This window comes from Telopea speciosissima, chromosome 8, assembly GCF_018873765.1.
Source record: "Telopea speciosissima isolate NSW1024214 ecotype Mountain lineage chromosome 8, Tspe_v1, whole genome shotgun sequence".
NCBI lineage: Eukaryota > Viridiplantae > Streptophyta > Magnoliopsida > Proteales > Proteaceae > Telopea > Telopea speciosissima.
The window spans coordinates 10,543,114-10,561,365 of record NC_057923.1 but is presented as its reverse complement, the minus strand read 5'-3'; the positions used below and the strand labels follow the sequence as shown (position 1 = coordinate 10,561,365).

General features: G+C 38.7%; 1 protein-coding gene across 6 annotated transcripts; it reads right to left on the bottom strand.

The window, feature by feature from the left end:
* Positions 1–3,828: 3,828 nt before the first annotated feature.
* LOC122670865 (protein RICE SALT SENSITIVE 3-like) lies at positions 3,829–6,087 on the bottom strand. Of its 6 annotated transcripts, none has more exons than XM_043867879.1 (8): positions 6,035–6,087; positions 5,563–5,718; positions 5,387–5,440; positions 5,114–5,290; positions 4,929–5,034; positions 4,744–4,785; positions 4,583–4,639; positions 3,829–4,490 (listed from the first exon to the last, which is right to left on the bottom strand). In XM_043867879.1, exons 2-8 carry the CDS (start codon positions 5,697–5,699, stop codon positions 3,903–3,905), a joined length of 1,161 nt encoding a protein of 386 aa, XP_043723814.1. In that variant the 5' UTR covers positions 5,700–5,718; positions 6,035–6,087; the 3' UTR covers positions 3,829–3,902. The 6 variants fall into 6 exon arrangements, with proteins under 6 accessions (XP_043723814.1, XP_043723817.1, XP_043723812.1 ...); XM_043867882.1 differs by having other exon boundaries at positions 5,114–5,282; XM_043867877.1 differs by having other exon boundaries at positions 5,563–5,719; positions 6,031–6,083.
* Positions 6,088–18,252: the final 12,165 nt, after the last annotated feature.

Genomic DNA, 18,252 nt, shown 5'->3' with positions numbered 1-18,252 from the left:
TGTTCTCCCATTTTCATGTACAAAATCTGTTCTTCATGTGATGAATTTTTGAAAAGTGAAATTCTGTTGAAGTACAGCTTGGTATTGTCAGCCTTTCCTCTTTTCCTTTTCTTTCTTCTTTCCCCGTGAAGCAACAAAGGTCAATCAATAGATTCGGATTCATCGATCTCACTGCTCTTATCCATGTTGCCATCCCAGTCACAGCTAGAGTAAGTCTTATTGATCAAATGCAAACATAGATGTTAGTATTGGTCACAGGGAAAACTGGAAAAGAGAGAGGGAACCCAGAAGGGCCTTTTTCACCATCCTTTCCTCCGCTATCTTTTTCATCCATATCCATGCTAACCTTCTATTTCCCTGTTTCCTCTGCGACTAGAACCAAATTTCAGAACTTGCTTTGTTTAATTTTTATTGGTTTCAATTCTAGTGTATAATTTTTAGAAGAGTTTGGGTTGTGAAGAATTTGTGGGTTGTGAGAAATTTTAAAAGCACCCCAGGCGTGCATTAATTACTATATGTAATATAGCAATGATAATTTTGTATAATTATGTTTATATGCAACATAGAAGCCATATCAATGCAATATGATATAATTATTAGTAATGGCCTAATATGAGGAAACAAACATATAATAAACAACAAATTGAATACAATATAAGCATATTCATCAAAAAACAAAACAATAAACATAAAGCAACGTAAACTCGTGAAGTGTCAGCAAGGCGTGCTGTCGCCTGAACGCCTAGGCGACGCCTTGACAACTGGTAGCATTCAAGTGTGGTTGGTGTGGCCAGAGATGGAAGGATTGACTGGCTATAAGAACTTTGACCTAAGCTATGTTTCCTCCCATAAAGAAATGGCTGGCAAACAGCAGACACTTTTTTTTAAAAAAAAACTTGAGATAAAATAAAATAAAGTATGAAGAAAACCACTCTAAAGAACTGCTGAAATATTTTTTATTTTTTGGTGAATGAAGCACTGCTGAAATATTAGTTATTGTTGCCTAATAGCAGCTAGCAATCCAAATTGCTTCTGCATTCCTTTCCAATTTTACAAATTTTAAAGTCCAGTATGCGTGGATATCTTTAACTGTGTAATAATGTTAATCATTCAAGATGGCTAAATGTACGATATGATAGAGGTTGGCCACTAAAGGATGGGAGATGGACATTCTGTCCTATAATGGGAAGTAGTCTGCTGAGTATTGGATAAAAGTGTCCTCAAAACTTAACCCCCTTAGAAAATCATCTGTGGAAATATCATTTTAGGAGTGTAATCTTCTGTCCTTAAAAAGGAGATAACTCTGAAAAGCCTTTTAGACTGGGTGGTTGAAATTTTCGAATTCAGGATCTACTTTGTGCAGGTTTCATACTTTAGGGCTGTCCGTTACTGCCGTTAGAATCTCTCAGAAATTACGGCCCATTATTTTATTTATTGTTTGTATTGATAATTTTTAAGCCTTTTTTTTTTTCGTGGTGGTTCCTATGCCCTCTCTCTCACTTTGTTGTTTTGCTTTTGTCGGGGGTGGGGCAGGCATTTAGGAATCTTGACCAAGGTCACGTAGCAATTTTACCATCTACTTGTGTGCTAATAGAAAACGTTTAGTGATCCTCTCTCACCACTTCCTTTCTAGCTTCTCAAGGTGAATCTTTTCTTTTGTTCTTTCGTGCTTTATATAATTATATGTAGATATTATTATTATTATTATTAATTTTTTATTTTTTTTTGGGAGGGGGTGAGGTTTAGATGAAATTGGAATGTTGGTTTATCAGATCATTATTGCCTACATGGTTGGGGCCAAACTGTTGGCTATAAATTAACTCTTCTATTCACTAGTCGGGTAGTGTGTTAAACAATATCAATATTCTAATATTGTTGGCAAATGAATTTTCAGTGCTGTTCTGTTGGCTATCAATTAATCCCTCAATCTACAAATAATGTATTATATTAGATTTAATCAATAAGTTAAGAAAATTGAAAAATGGATTGTTAGTGCTGTATCTTTTTATACTTAATACTGGCACAGTATTATATTTATGGATCAATGCATAAATCTGTTGGTCATGACAAACTGAGATTTCAGTGCCCTTCAAAACATCAATTGTATCTAATGTAAAAATAGGATGATAATGCAGATGTCAGTGCTCAACAGAGGTACAGTGTTTCTGAAACAGTATCTGCTGTGAAAATTATATTGGTTTATACTAAAAAACAGAAGTGCCATTGTCCATGTCTGTGCCTGACAGAGGCACAAGTGTCCAAGACAGCAAAATTGTGATAAAAATAAAAGTCCTTGGTTATGTAGGTTGTCAGTCAATTAGCACCTAATCAATTGGGCTCCATGTTACTGGTTAAAATCCCCATAAGTAAAACTGTAAAACAATTCAGAAAGGTGCAACTTTTGTTTGAAATAACCTGATTTTCTTCAGGCATGACCTAAGAATAACTAAGCCTCTCACTGATGGGCTCATACACACCTAAACAGTTGAGTTTGTTTGTCTAATGATTCCCCCCACCTACACCCTCCATGGAGGTTGGCACTGCTGTAGCATGGGTTTGATTGCATGTAGTCAGCCGACAGTGATGCATGGATGCTGCAGTACTACTGGACATGTTCTGAATAGGTTCCGTTGTTTGGTTCAAGTACTTTATTTTGCTTCACAACCAAATGTTTCCTAGAATTTTCAGACTATCAACAGTTTCAACTGTGATGAGATTAACTCTCGCTTTTTGTCTAATATTTTTTTAAATCTTGTGCAGGTGAGCATGCCTGTTGAAATTAGGCATTCTGCCTCCCTCTAAATCTCTGAATCTAACTTTGTGTTGGAGAAATTTGCTTTAGAGCCAGAATGATGTGCAAGGGAGATCAAGTTCAAGAGAAGGAAGAAATTAGTTCAGTTACTTCCTAATTATTATTGAAATATCTCACTATCTGTTTTCACATTTATGTTTCTCTTTCACAGCTAGTTGGGATTTTATGCAAAACCTAATGCAGAGAGCATTGTTTCAATACGAGATTCGTGAGCTTGTTTTGCAGTTAATAGGACAATTACAAGCACATCCGAAATAGAGTTTAAATAGATTATTTACTGTTTGATCCCTATACCATTATCACTTGATTGTCTTCTGGAGCAGACATACCCTTTGACCTTAAAGACCTGGGGTTCAATTCAAGTGATGGTACTTTCCCAGCAACTACTACAAGAAAATGATCCTCAAATGTTTTTAGACCACCACACTTATACTTGCTTAGAATGTAAACAGAAGGAAAATGAAACATGCTTGTCTCCCCATCTTATGTCCTCACGGAACCCTACAAAGTACAAACTTACCTATTCACCTAACGTCAGAGAGTTGTTACCTTTTCATTTTTGCTTGTTCTACACTGTTGTTGTGAAGAAAATAGTGGAGATAAAGACCCAAATTATGCTGGAGATCACACAAGGTGTTCGATTCTAGCCATTGCAACAACCGTAATAAGATTTATGGGAAGAGAATGAAGATCCTCAGCCCCATCTCTGAACTAATTGTTTAAACCTAAATTGTTACCCCTAACCCTAGATTCTTGAACACCATTCTTGTTGCTAATAACCCTCACAGATTTTACCTGGTTATCATTTAAATGAACCAGATCTGCAAACTCCTGCTGCAAACTTGACTCTTGAGTACAATTCATCTCCCAAGCTATAAACCTTCACTTTAATGGCCCGTGCAAGCAGCTCTCTGAGTTTCTATTACAAACATTGTGACCCCCAAGTTATTAACACACACACACTCTCTCTCTCTCCCAACATTGAATTCATTGAGTACAAACACGCTATGAGACATAAAACTATGAGGCTAAAATTAGAACCACAGGTTAGACATGGATGGGCAACTTGTTTATGCAATCCAGGAATCATTTAGAGTTCCTTGTTGGGTTGTTGATCGTGATGGTAATGTTGTTGCTGATTATAACAATTATGACGAGAATAATGGTGATAATATGATGACATTGAACAGCTACTCTCGCTTATCTCTCTCCCTTGTCCACATTCCTCGTCGATCTCTTCCTTGGCCACCTTCTGTGTTCCCATCAATTCCAATGGCTGTTGTGAGGATAGAAGTTGTAGAGGAGCTGATTCACAGTATCGGGACGAGGATGACGGTTGATGTAATGATAGAAGCTGCTGCGGTGTTGATTCACAGTATCCAGAGGAGGATAGGGATGGTGAAGGTACTACAGATGGGAGCTTTGATAGAAGTGCTTCAAGACTGCTCATGGATGGAGTGATCTTTATTGGCTGACCATACTGATTGTAAAATTCTGTTGTAGTCATTGCTGGTGAAGCTAGTGCCACATTGGCGGGCCAAGTTTCTGCTGAACTACATCCTTCTACCTTGAAGGGGAATGCTGAAGATGATGGATGTGGTAGGAGGACACCAGGAATGCTCTCAAGATAACTGAACTTCTTTCGCAGTAGAACAACATAGTTCAGGTCTTCCATCACCTTGAATACATTAACAACACAATTAGATGGAAACATTAATTAGCCATTGTTGATGAACTTAGAGAGAGAGAGAGAGAGAGAGAGAGAGAGACCTTGTGAAGTGCTCCTAATTGAACTACACCTTCTCTGACTGCAATCAAAGCAATGGTCTGCAAGATTATGAGAAGCAAATTAATGGAGGAAATTTTTCGAAGTCAGGGTAGTAGCATGCAAGAGAGAGTTGTAAAGGAAGGAAAGGAGTTCACATATGAACCTTAATGCCACACTGGAATTGAGCTTCCCACGTCCTTGGATACTGAAATTTTGAAAGCAAAAGTCCAAGAAGGGAAAGGGCAAAAAGGAAGTGATCAGATTTAAGGGCCATAAAACAAAATATGAACTTTAGTACAGTTGAAGCCATATATGCATGAATATATATATATATATTTAGGTATTTACTGAGTCTCCTTGGTTATGCCATGCAGACAAGAAGTTTGTTTCTTGATCACTTGGTTCCTTGAATACCCACTTATGGCTGTGATCTGCAGCCACTTTTCCAATCAAACTGCCCACATAAAAGAAACCATCATTTCAGCATATATTTTTTAGGTATTCACAAATGATAGTTCATAGTTCATACTTACCCTTCTCCATAGTTGTAGATTTCATGAGACATCTTAAAGAAAAGCTCAGGTTGCAGGCCTTTGAGGTGTTGGAATTCATAGTTATTCCCATATACTGATGAGCTTGGCAAATCACCAGAATCAATCTCGGCCATTGAAGCTGCAAAATTGCAGAACCCATCTTCCCATACTAGTATCCTAACATATATCAACCATAATAAGTATCAAAACTTGGTGCAATATAAGGGATGACTATATCTCTTATGCTTAATGCAGAGCTAGATGAAATATTACCAGTTCCTCCTGTTTCCTCTTGATCTATCATAGGCTCCTCCTGGCAAATCCCATCTGTAAGAAACATATAAAGATGATATTAGTAATAAATAATAATGGAACATTAATGTATCAGAAGATTTTGTAGGGTTTTTTTTTTTTTTTTTTTTTTTTTTTTTTTTTTTTTTTTCCCTTACTTTGGTGGTGGGTAATTTCTAGGCAAGATCCTCCAGAAAACAGCATAAACCCATTGAGAGTTTTCATGAATACACAAGCTTCTCAAAGTTTGTTGAAGAAGATGTGTAACAGCTAATGGGTTCAGCTGTTGCTCCATCAACCTTTCAGATTAAGACTCCCTTCTCTTTTTCTCTATCTCTAAAGGAAAGAAGTGCCCAACAACCTACCCTCCAATTGTGAGGCAACCCAACTAAGAATACTTAAATTTATACCTCTCTCTCTCTCTCTGTCTTCTAGAAATTATGATTTAAAAATTGAAAAAATATCAAATGGTGGGGTCTACATTTTCTCTCGATTCCCAACTGTCTCTTTTTCAAATACCCCACCATTCAGAACTGATCATCTTCTTTTTCCTCTTTCTTATCCCAATTATTAATTATCAGTATGAACAAAACATAGAAAATACATCACTGACTAGAATCAGTAGATCCTCTCTTTCTCTCTCTCTCTCTCTCTCTCTCTCTCTCTCTCTCTCTCTCAATCTACATATGTATACCATCCATTGCCTTAGTACACTCAGTACCATTCCTGACAATTTATTAAGGTATTACTGCTCATTTCATCCCTGCAGAAAACTTTGATGTATTGTCATGTGATATGCATCACCAATCATATATTTCAGAGCCTTGTGTCATTGATCAAAGGGTTCTGATTTCTCCATCAACATAACTAAGCCATGAAAGACTGGTTAGTCCACAATCTTCTCAGTTTTTTTAATTTTGAGGATCAATGAAGATATCTTTTTTGATTGCCCAATGAAGTTTCACATTTCATGACGGACCTCACATGTCACGATACTATCTGTTTTGATTAAGATTCGTCGCACGATTTTAAAACGCATCATAAGTGTATCAGAGTACGCCCACAGTTACAATATTGTCAAGTGCAATCACATTCCAATCCACCCGGTTTTGTTTCTGAAGCCCATTTTCAGACTCAGAATGCATCATATCATGTGTCAGATTTGGTTTCTTGAGCATCTAGTGGTTGCTTCTCTGATTACTGATTAGATGGTTTGAAATTCAAAAATACAATATTACTATTCTTCATTCTCTTCTCATGATTTCTATGAATAGTGCCATACCTTACAGGCTTACAAAACACGTATGTATTCTTCATGCATAATTTCATACATTTCAGTACTGTATATAATATTCAGTGCCTCAGTGAGTAGGAAAGAGAGATGAATGCAAGACAGATCCCTCTCCTGTTCTAGAAAATGACCAGAGAAGTGAGAACTCTCTCTCTCTCCCTCTCACGCAATTTCATGGTAACCAAAGGGAGCTTTCACTTTCAGAGAGAGAGAGAGAGAGAGCTTGAGATAGAGCTTTCATCTCTCCTCCTGACAACCAAGGGAGGTTGTCAGACCCATTAGTCCCTCTTTGACCATTCATCAACAAGAAAACGACCATAGAATGAGTGAAGTAGAAAAATATTTATGTGGAGAAAAAGCCCATCTACCTAAATTTACCATTTTACCCATCATTTTTTGTCTCCTTCTATTGACAATGGCTGACGTTGCTGTCTTAATAATTTTGCTCTTTGGCTTCTATATCCTCTGATCCACACACAACCACAGAGAGAAAAAGAGAGAGATAGAGAGATTAATATAAGATCATTGTATGGTAATGTGTGGCATTAATGTAGGACAACCGTAGCCAGAGAGAAACAGTAGTGCTGGAGACAGAGTCTGAAGTAGTGATGTAAGCAAAATTAGAGTTGTGTTGGGCAGCAGCAGCAGCTCGAGGTTTGGATTTTTATTGACTACAAGTGGTGGTGGGGTGGAAACTTAGAATTAATGGAGGAATTATATTGGTTTTGTTAGCTATCTTTGTTTTTCCCCTCATTTAATAGGAGGTTTTTTTTTTTTTCTTTTTTAAATTTTATGGGATAATCAAATTGGAGAAGTAGGTATGGGAGGAGGGTAGAATGGCAGAAGATGAGTCCCTTGGTGTGTGTGGGGGAGGGGAAGGAGGGAGGGTCAAGACTCAAGACTACAGGTGGGGACTGACTGCCCCCATCCTTTTCCTCCCTCCTACCACCAAGTGGAAGCTCTGATCATCTTATCCTTCCCAAACCCTAGCTCAGATGTAAATCTCAAACTTATATTACTTGAAATAGAAGCAAAAATCATATTGGCATAATTATACTCATTATCATGATCACATAATAATAGTAAAAGTAAGTAGAGAGAGAGAGAGAGAGAGAGTGAGAGAAATGTTTGAAAGATTAAATATTTGTACTTAAATGGATACATTTTTGGATACCCCTATTCTTGGAAATATTGTGTTTTAATGTTTGAATAATTGAATGCAATAATAAGTCAAACTTTCTAAACCCAGGTTATAATTTCACCGATGGTGACGTTATGATTGAATTCTGGGTTCATCATTAACTCTCACTCTTTATTGTTGATGGTCAAAAATACCCTTCTCCACTCCAATCTGAGGATCAGATGGGATAGATAAGAGATACTCTCTTTATCATGAGTGAAGAGACACTAGGTCCTTAAGTCTTGATTTGTAGAAACTCTCAGAAGCTCTCCAGAAATCTTGCATGGTTTCCCTTGAGAGGGAGTCAGAACTCCCTTATTGTTCATGGTCCAAAATACCCTTGAGATGGATAAGAGATATTTTCTTCACCATGGGTGAAGAAAAACTAGATCCTTAAATCTTTGTAGAAGCTTCTGCTTTCCACACAAGTGAAATGGAATCCACAGTTTTCAATAAGGATTTTTTTTTTTAATGAGATCCAATAAGGGTTAATATATATATATATATATATATATATATATATATATATATATATATATATTTTATTTTATTTTTTTGGGGTGAATTAATATATGATTCTTTTTACCAGCCAAAACCTCAAAATTATCCTCTTTAATTTGCTTCAGAATGCATGGGGGTACATGATCAGTTCATCACCACCACCAATATGAGAACCCCATGAACATATCCATAAGTGGGTTCTGTTGATGCAATTTACAGTTCCTGCACTCTTCAGTGCTCATCCCTTCATGGGTTTTATGAACTTCATTAAATGTCCCATTTTGTGGAAAGACATGCAGGTGAAAGAGAGAGAGAGAGAGAGAGAACAACTGGAAAGAAAAATATGACCGAAGAAAGAGAAAGGGAAAAGGGTGTAATGGTCAGTTTCTTAAAGATGGATGGGTTATAAGAATATTTTTGGAAATTTTATTCATCTTCTCTCTCGTTGACCATTTGCCTTTACTAGAAATTTTTAGTGGAGCTGGGCCAGTTTGAGGGAGCTGGATACCATGAAACTAGCCTCAACTCACCACTCACTAATTGTAGACTAAGATGAAAGAGGAGAAAATGGTGTCGACTTGGAAGGTACAACTGCAAATGCGCAACAGCACATTTTTAAATTATTAGCTAGGCTCCGTCTTATAGAAGCTATGTGTATGTATATGTGTATGTATATGTATATGTATATGTGTGTGTCTATCAGAGAGAGAGATTGCGATTGAAATTTGGAGTTTGATTGAACAACAATTGCGTCGACCACCAGAAGTTTATAGGGAAAGATTTCATTTGGATGACTGATATTGGTCGAAAAAGAATCTAAAGGGATAGATTAAGAAATCGAAGATATTTAAGTCTAATTTGATTACGATCGAAATTTGGAGTCCGATCGAGCAACAATCGCGTCAACCGAAGGTTTATTGAAAAAGATTCTATTTGGACGGCTGATATTGACTAAAAAGAGAATCTAAAAGGATAGACTAAGAAATCGAAGATCTTTAAACCTAATCCACATAAAGCCAACTCCATTTAAAAATAGAGAGAGAGAGAGAGAGAGAGATTTTTCTTTTTTCTGATAAAAATAAATTGAAGTGAAGTTGGTCAATTCTTGAAAACACTGCCAGTTGCAACTTTCCCCCACTGAGAAAAACTCCGAAACATCACGTGAAGTCGGTGAAGAGCCTTGGTGGTCACAATCTTGGGCTACAAAAGCTTTGTGTACCATTTCCCAGCAAAAAGAAAAGAAAAGAAAAGTTTTAGTCTCTCTTCCCTTCCCATTCCCACTTTTCTTTGCTGTAAAACAAAGGCTTTTTCTTGGGGAATTTCATTAACCCCAATAAACTTTTCCTTTCACAAAGTCACACCAAAACACTCACACCTACCTCATCCTCTTCCCATAACAATGCAGGACATTAAGCTTTTTTACATCTCAAAAGTGAACATAAACCCATATCCGCCGACAATAAGGGTATCCATCTGCCACATCCATTCGATGGACAGCATCTCTCTTCAGTTACCCCATCATTGTAGGCCACACCCCCCATCTCCTGATTTTCCATGAAAGTAAAACACATTATTAAAACATCTCTTTTTAGATGATTAAACCAAAGTGTTTCCTATTTTTGATCAAGCAAATATAACATAACATAGACAAGGCATCAATCTTGACCTATCCTATCCTATCCTTAAATTTAAGGGACATTTTATTTTTATTTACATGTTGCAGTGGTAAGGTTGCTCCATTACGATCTAGTGGTCATGGATTCAAATCGGAAAACAGCTTCTTTGTGCAGCGGGGAGGGGGGTTAAGACTATGTACATTTTGATACTCCCCAAACCCTGCAGTGGCAGGAGCCTCGTGCATTGGGTATGCCCTGTTTTTTCATTTATACATTATACATTGCTCTTGAGATGGTCCACTATTTGAGTCACGTATGTATTGTCATGCATCATTGAATTTTCCAGCCATTCGTCCATGTATGTCCATGCACTCTCACACATATAGTCCCTAAATTCTCAAAGCAACATATATAGGATATAGATTTAAACCAAGGCTTCAAAACTAGGAATCAGGTACGAGATCGATCTCCTTCTATTCTGATTCGATTCTTATTCGAATCATTAACACTGATTAATTTGAATTGTAACACAATCTTTAGAAGGTTCTAACTTGTTAATCACACGTTTAGACTGCGCGCATTAGTATAGGCCAATGAGATAGATAATTAACTTAAGGGTGGTTGGGACTAATAATGGATTAATCAAGGTGGGTTTATCAGCAGTCAATCTATATGCAAACAGGACATGTTCAGTTTCAACTTAATTCAACGCAGTACTTCCACTTTTTATTCCAAATAAACCAAACCAAGACCAATTCTTACAAGGAGACTCAGGCAAAACCCAGACCTTTTGTACCAATATGGAAATACATACCATTTCATGCATATTTTGTTCTAAGTACAATTTCGTTTTATTACTGTCAATAAAGATGTTAAAATACAAACACTTCGGAAATAGCAACATGAAGGGTAAAAAAATCAAGAAAAATTATGTGTGAGAGAGAAACTCTTACAAAGAGAATAGGAAGCACAATAAAAACCAAGTATAGTTACACTAGCTTGCAGAAGAGAAGAGTTTCTTAGTCAAAATCCTTGTTAGTCTCTGGTTATGGAATTAATCTTGGCTAAGCATAAGATATTTAAAAATGATGATGATCTTGACAGTTTGAGAGTTTGAGAAAAGGATTCGAGTGTCCCAGCAGGCTATGAATGCAAAGAGAAATGATGGAGAAACATTGATGGTCTTTGTTGATGTTATCTTTTAACTCTGCAGAATTGAAAGTGACTTGTGCAATCATATAGAGATGGAATAGGCATCTAAGCTTTTGAGTGTGGGGACAGCTTCAGTGAGATACTTGGGTTGCAGTGGAGGGATAGGGACATTTGATCACCCAAAGGGTGTACAGCTTTTCCTCCTTACATGACCAAAGGCCCTACTTTTCCCCTTTTTTTTGTGTTTTTTTTTTTTTTTTTTTTTCCCTGAGACCCAGTTTTTATACATGGGTCATGTACATACACAGTCGCACATAGGGTATATTTCGTACAGTAGGGGGGGTAAATTTGGTATTACACATTCTCCCTTCTCCCCATCCAATGGCAGAAACCATGGCCGTGCACAACACCTTCTGCTGTTTTTTTTTTTCTTTCTTTATACTTTCGTCGAATATAGATAGAGATGCTGCATCCTCAATGGAAACCTCCAAGTTCTTTGATACAATCATTCATCAATTTCTCATTGCAAATCTTCTCTTCAAATTTCACTCTCCTTGTGTGACTGTCCCCCAATCTCATGCCCAAGCCAAAGTACTAATTGAGTTTTGACCTCTTTACAAAAGGGTATGTGACCTAGCTAGTAGGTGAGATGGTCATTGTTCAGTAGGAAATATGTGGCACCAATTGTGATCTTCCATGCCCATACGGCACTATCAATTGACTGTTACCTTCCCTGTTCCCCTCCAACTGATCAGATCCACCTACTAAGGTCCTACAATGAGACATGATGAGGAGTGGTATAGTGCAATGAAAACCACCCACAAGCTTAGTACACATTATACACGAGCCAGCCACTGGCATCTTTGAATTGTGGTGCTTGCAGCACATGTTCTTAACCTCTTAGCCTAATGATAGAATGGAACACGCATAAGATAGACATGCATTTGCACTACAATTTCACTGAACTAAGCAACTTTAACTGCTAATGGTATGTAGGCCACACTCTTTGATGGACCCATAACCTGCAAATCAACAAGAATCGAATCTATTATGTTAACCATTCAAACTATGGGTACCTGGTTAACTATGGGTACCTTTCATTGTATGGTTTGCCTATGTTGTGTAACAACCAAATGTAGAAAAAACTTAAAATGTAGCATAGAATTAGGCAGTAATATTGGTGAAGGTTCTTTACATAAGGCCAGGCCTGTTGGTGGTAAGATGTATCTAATTATATGGATTAGTTGATCAATGGGGGGACCAGTGGAAAAGTACATAATCATAAGAACGTAAGATTCCCAAATTCATCAAGGATACAGACAAGCTTACAGCTCCGCTGTAATGAACATACAAAGATGATGTGATTAAATACAATAAATCAAAACAACACAGACAAAGATGGTGGGTTACCTTGACCCATCGTTGGGCAGGAATCCGTTTCCACAATATAGTTATGAATTTAGAACGCTTCTACTTTTGTATATCATTCCAGTCTGCAATTTTTTGTTAGATGCTTATATGTACACCGTACAGAACTGTTTGTTGTGACTTGTGAGAAAGTTTGGTTTCGAAGTAGATTGGCTGGAGCATCAACACCTACTGTGAGTCCATGAGTCTTACGTAATAAGCAAGTTGATTCCTCAAACTTGAGTGGCCTGAATATAAGGCTCCACTTTGTGTCCTCTTCCCTTTATTTCACTGCTTGATTCTAATTGGTACAGTGGCCATTGTACTTCACTTCTAGTCATCTAGTGGACTCCTAATGGAGAGTGGAGACAGCTTGCTCCCTTGACATGTCACTTTCTACATCTCATAATGGCGTGCCACACAGCGAGTTTCTATTGGTAGGATTGTAAAATTATCCCTTTCAAAGATCGAACCATCTTCATCTTCGGCATTTCACCCTCTTTTCCCCTTCCAGTTTCCAGACAGCAAAGCCAATCACACCTGCAGGGTTCTGCACATTTTCACAATTCAATTGCAAGCCATCATGCCTACACTTTCTATAATTCTACTTCACAGATCATTAAACCACCACATATGAAGTACACATACTATATTATTACAGTGTGTCTTCTACTTTTCAAAAACGAAAAAAATTATATCTCATGGGATTCATTTTATACAAGAAGAAATTCCATGTGGTTCCGTTAACTCCTTACAGCATAAAGCCTACCAAGCCTAACCCACAATTAAAATGCGGTGATGTGGAATACAAAACTTTTTCATGTGTTTAAAAGGACTGTATAAACACAGGAGAATGATGTTGAAACACAAAACTTTAAACACCACAGATTGGAGTAGCAGCTGAAACTACATAATGTAGAGTCAGGGACGAAGAATAAGTTGTATAAACTGCATCCAGTAGACAACCTCAGTGTTGTAACAATCTCTAAGGAAGCTTATCAAAGAAAGCAATACACAAGCATAACATCTTTAGTTTGCATATCTAATCTTGGTGCTCTTTGCATTGTGAAACCTACAACAAGCTGGTTAGTACTGTTCAGACAAGAAAATTAGGGAAAGCATAGCATGCACTTGGGACAATGATGAAATGAGGAGTGGTTCTCTTATCAAGAAGAATCTGAAGGGGCTCCAGTATATATATACACTAGTCAGTGTGGGAGATTTTCCTATCCCACATGTTCAGACAAGAAAATTAGGGAAATCATAGCATTGATAGCAAGCACTTGGGCAAATGATGAAATGAGGAGTGGTTCTCTTATCAAGAATCTAGAAGGGGCTCCAGTATATATATACACTAGTAAGTGGGAGATTTTCCTAATCCACAAGGACAGGTTCGGTCATGTCCAAAAATAATTTGGTCATCCTAACCATTGGACTGCTGGAGAGTTCCATGGGTAAATCACATGTCCAATTCAGTGCTTATCTCAGGCTTCTCAGCTGAATGGTATGCAATGTAGAGTATGTTTCCCCTTGAATTTTTTCAATGGTCCTTGTTTTGCAATAGATTTGGCATTTAAACAATATACAGTAGTCAGAACATTATACCAAGACACGGAGAAGTCAGATTGGTTTGATTAACCAATGACTAGATGATGATGTAGACAACATGTCCACATTGGGCAAGTGGCCACTTAGCCACAATGATGACATGGATGCCCATGTAATGGCTAGAGCATTCAATCTGCATCACAAACAGACCTCGAACATCAATCACCCCTTCCCCCAAAATTAGTCATTTTTTTGCCTTTCCTCTCTTTTGGAAGATAGCTTCTAAGCTCTTTCTTGTTTCTTTAATTCATTGTAATCACTTTCAACCCAAAATAATGGATCAGCCTTAAGCAATTGGGTCTCCTTAACAGGTTGCTGACAGTATATTTAGCTGGCAGACAACAGAATGCATGAAGAGACTTCAATAGTGGACCAACTGCACAAACTGAGAGGGAAATTCCTACACAGGATGATCCCCACTTGGGGACTAGGGAGTGGTCCTAAGGCTGTGCATTGACAATGAAGCACAAAATTGCTTATAAGATTTTCATTCGGATTAATCTCAGGGGACCATTTCTTAAGTGACCAACTGATATGAAACCTGTTACTGCTGCATCAATCAATCAACAAATGTTGGAAAGATTGACTCCACAAAATTTATGTTCCATGGTAAAAATTCAATTTAGGCACTTCTGCCAACTTCCTTTATTTTCCCCCAATATCCCCTCCCTCCCGCCATGATAACAAGATACTTCACCAACTTCATCCAAAAAGGAAGATGCTGGAGAAGAACCTGTTTAGTATCTATCGCCTGAGAGCACGCCTGCCACTATGACAGCCAAGTTCACAACATAGCACCCCAATGTTTTTACCCAAAAAAAAAAAAAACACATAGCACCCCAATGTGATGCCAAAAAAGTCCATAAAGGCATAAAGTGATACAAATCCTTCGGACCACTTACAATGTATTGAAGGGTGGTCCAATTCTACCATGACCAATAAAAACAACCTGAAAGAATAGTAGATAGGTTCGAGCATGATTGCTCCTTCCACAACCCTACCACAAACCTCAACTCCTCGTCAAGTACACATCAATATAGTCATTTCCTCCTCTTAGGTTCTGAAAGTGAAATTGCCGACAATATTGACTAATGCATTTACGTAGCAATCTTGAGCAACCCACTTTTTTTTTTGCAACAACAACTCAGCCTTATCTCAACTAAATGGGGTCGGTTACATGGATCCTTGCCCTCCAATCAGCTCTATTCGAGGTCATACTTTATACCAGGCCTAAGATTTCCAGAAACCTATTTTTAATGCAAGTCATCCAATAAAAAAGAGTAGGAATAGTTGATGTCATCCCCCAAAACACACAGATAAGCTTAGGTAGAAGGACATATCCTCTTTGCAAGCCTATCCCCAGCTTTTCCTTAAGTCCTAGTTTACATACTTTTCTGCCACATCCCTATGTCACAAGCAATTAGAAATCATTCTACCCACATTCTTTACCATCATGAGCATGACAGACTGTTTGAACTAGAGAAAGTAGAAACAAAAAGAAGAGATAAAGAGAAGAACACAGAGACGTTTTTAATGTGGTTCGGTTTCACTGGAAACCTACATCCACAGATTTGTATTTTCTGCACACTTAGCCTTCATCTATCCTCTCTATATATAGGTGATTAGAGATAGGTTTGATGAGGTTACAATGACTAATCTCATGGGATGGATAACTACAGTAGGGCTTATAGTTTGAATGAATCTGGTCATGATCCTTGAGCTTGGAGGAGTTTGATTGCACTTCTACAACTGCAGCAGCCTTGTGCGATGGGATGACCTCTGTGATGCTCTTATCCTCTAATCGGTTGAGCTGTTCAGGATTAGATTTGGAGGATAAAGCCTTGTGCGTTGTGGTGTCAGTATCCTTGAAGCTGTTGGACTCTTCTGGATTAGTTGAGATGGATAAAATATTATCCTTATCTCTAACACGCCCCCGCAAGTTCAACGGTGGTAGAACCTTGAGCTTGGTACTGAGATGGCTGAACCGCTATCGCGATAGGGCCTTGGTCAGAATATCCACAATCTGATCCTTGGTGGAGATGAATCGAACATCGAGATCCCCCTTTGCAACCTTATCCCTAACAAAGTGGAAGTCAATTTCCACATGTTTGGTACAAGCATGGAACACCGGATGTGCTGTCAAGTAGGTGGCACCTACATTATCGCACCATAGGACAAGTGCATGGGCCATGTAAAGGCCTAGTTCACTCATCAACGATTGTAACCAAGTGAGTTCTGCTGCTGCATTTGCTACAGCCCGATATTCTGATTCAGTGCTTGAGCGTGCAACTGTGGCCTGTTTACGTGAACTCCAAGAGATTAAGTTGGTGCCATAATAGATGGCATAGCCACCAGTTGATTTCCTGTCATCAAGGCATCCAGCCTAGTCAACATCAGAGTAGGCATAGAGTTGCAGAGTCTGCTGAGGTTGAAGGTACAATCCATGATCAATGGTAGATTTGAGATATTGCAATATCCTTTTAACAGCAGACCAATGCTCAATAGTAGGCTTGTGCATGAATTGGCACAATTTGTTAACGGCAAAGGCTATGTCTGGTCGAGTCAGTGTTGCATACTATAGACCTCCTACAACACTGCGATAAAGAGTGGGATCGTCCATGAGTGTCCCTGCTGCCTTTGATAGGGTGTGAGTGGTGGCTATTGGTGTTGAAATTGGCTTGCATCCAGTCATGTTGGTGCGATCAAGAAGATCAAGTATGTACCGGCGTTGAGAGAGTTGCAGCCCAGTAGTTTGCCTTTCCACACTGATGCCCAAGAAGTAATGAAGATGCCCTAGGTCCTTGATGGCAAAGGTGTCGGCAAGTGTATTAAGGAAGCGTGCAATAAATGTGGTGTTATTGCCTGTGAGGACTATATCATCAACATAGACCAATAAGAACATAGAAATCCAAGTAGAGCTGTAGATAAATAGTGATGTATCAGTTTTTAAGCCCGTGAAGCCAAAATCTTGAAGAAACATACTAAGCCGGTCAAACCAGGCCCGTGGAGCCTGTTTCAGTCTGTAAATGGACTTATGAAGTTTGTAGACATGAGTAGGATACTGTAAATCTGTAAAGCCCTATGGTTGGGCCCTGTAACACACCATGTAAAAAGGCATTTTGTACGTCAAGTTGCCGAATTACCCACCCTTTCAATACTGCCAAAGATAAAATAAGCCGAATTGTAGTCTGCTTGACAACAAGACTGAAGGTTTCTGTATAGTCTAGACCCTCTTGTTGATGGAATCCTTTTGCCACCAAGCGAGCTTTAAATCGCTCTATAGTCCCATCAGCCAGTCGTTTGACCCTGCATACCCATTTACACCCTACTACATTCATCTAGGGTTGATAGGGAACTAGAGTCCAGGTTCCATTACGGATGAGAGCATTAAATTCTTTATCCATTGCATTACGCCAATTGGGATCCTTGGAGGCAGTAGTATAGCATGTCGGTTCCATAGAGTGGGCTACGGATTCGGTTAAGAGGGAAATTGGTAAGGGATGGCTGGTTGTGAGCAGGACTTTAGGTCGCCTGGTGCCATCACGGGTCCTAGTAACCATAGGGTGGCGTGGAGCTGGTACTTGCGGTGAGGCAGGTGGAGAAGGTGGTGGTACGAAGGGTAACGGATCCACAGAATTGGTGGAGTGTGGTGGTGAATCGGTTTCTGCAGGTAGTGTCAATTGAGGGGCTGCAGAAGCAAGATGTGAATGTTGTGGTGGTGTAGAGGGCGTGGAACCAGTAGGTGGAGTGGTCCCTTGAGAGCCCAATGAAAATAGGGGAAGTAGTGGTGGAGGGCCTAGAAGGGAGGACAGAGGGGAGGGTGGTGGAACCTTGTTCGTAGCCTCTCTAAATGGAAACCGTTCCTCATAAAAAACAACATGCCTAGATATGATAATTCCCCAGGTGCGCATATTTAGGCAAGTGTACCCCCTGCGCCATGAGCTATAGCCAAGGACGGCATAAAGCTCAGATCGATAGTCCATTTTATGCTTGTTAAATGGCCGTAATAATGGGTAACATGCTGCCCCAAAGACTTTCAAATTCATGTAGTCTGGTTGGGTCTCAAAGAGCTTAAATAAAGGACAAACATTCC

What these genes read in the sequence shown, in the direction of transcription:
- LOC122670865 (XM_043867879.1), bottom strand. Translation starts at nt 5,699, where the DNA reads ATGGAGCAACAGCTGAACCCATTAGCTGTTACACATCTTCTTCAACAA. An exon ending in AATTCCAGTGTGGCATTAAG is followed by an intron (nt 4,640 to 4,743) that starts GTTCATATGTGA and finishes ATAATCTTGCAG; the next exon opens with ACCATTGCTTTGATTGCAGT. An exon ending in AATTAGGAGCACTTCACAAG is followed by an intron (nt 4,491 to 4,582) that starts GTCTCTCTCTCT and finishes AATGTATTCAAG; the next exon opens with GTGATGGAAGACCTGAACTA.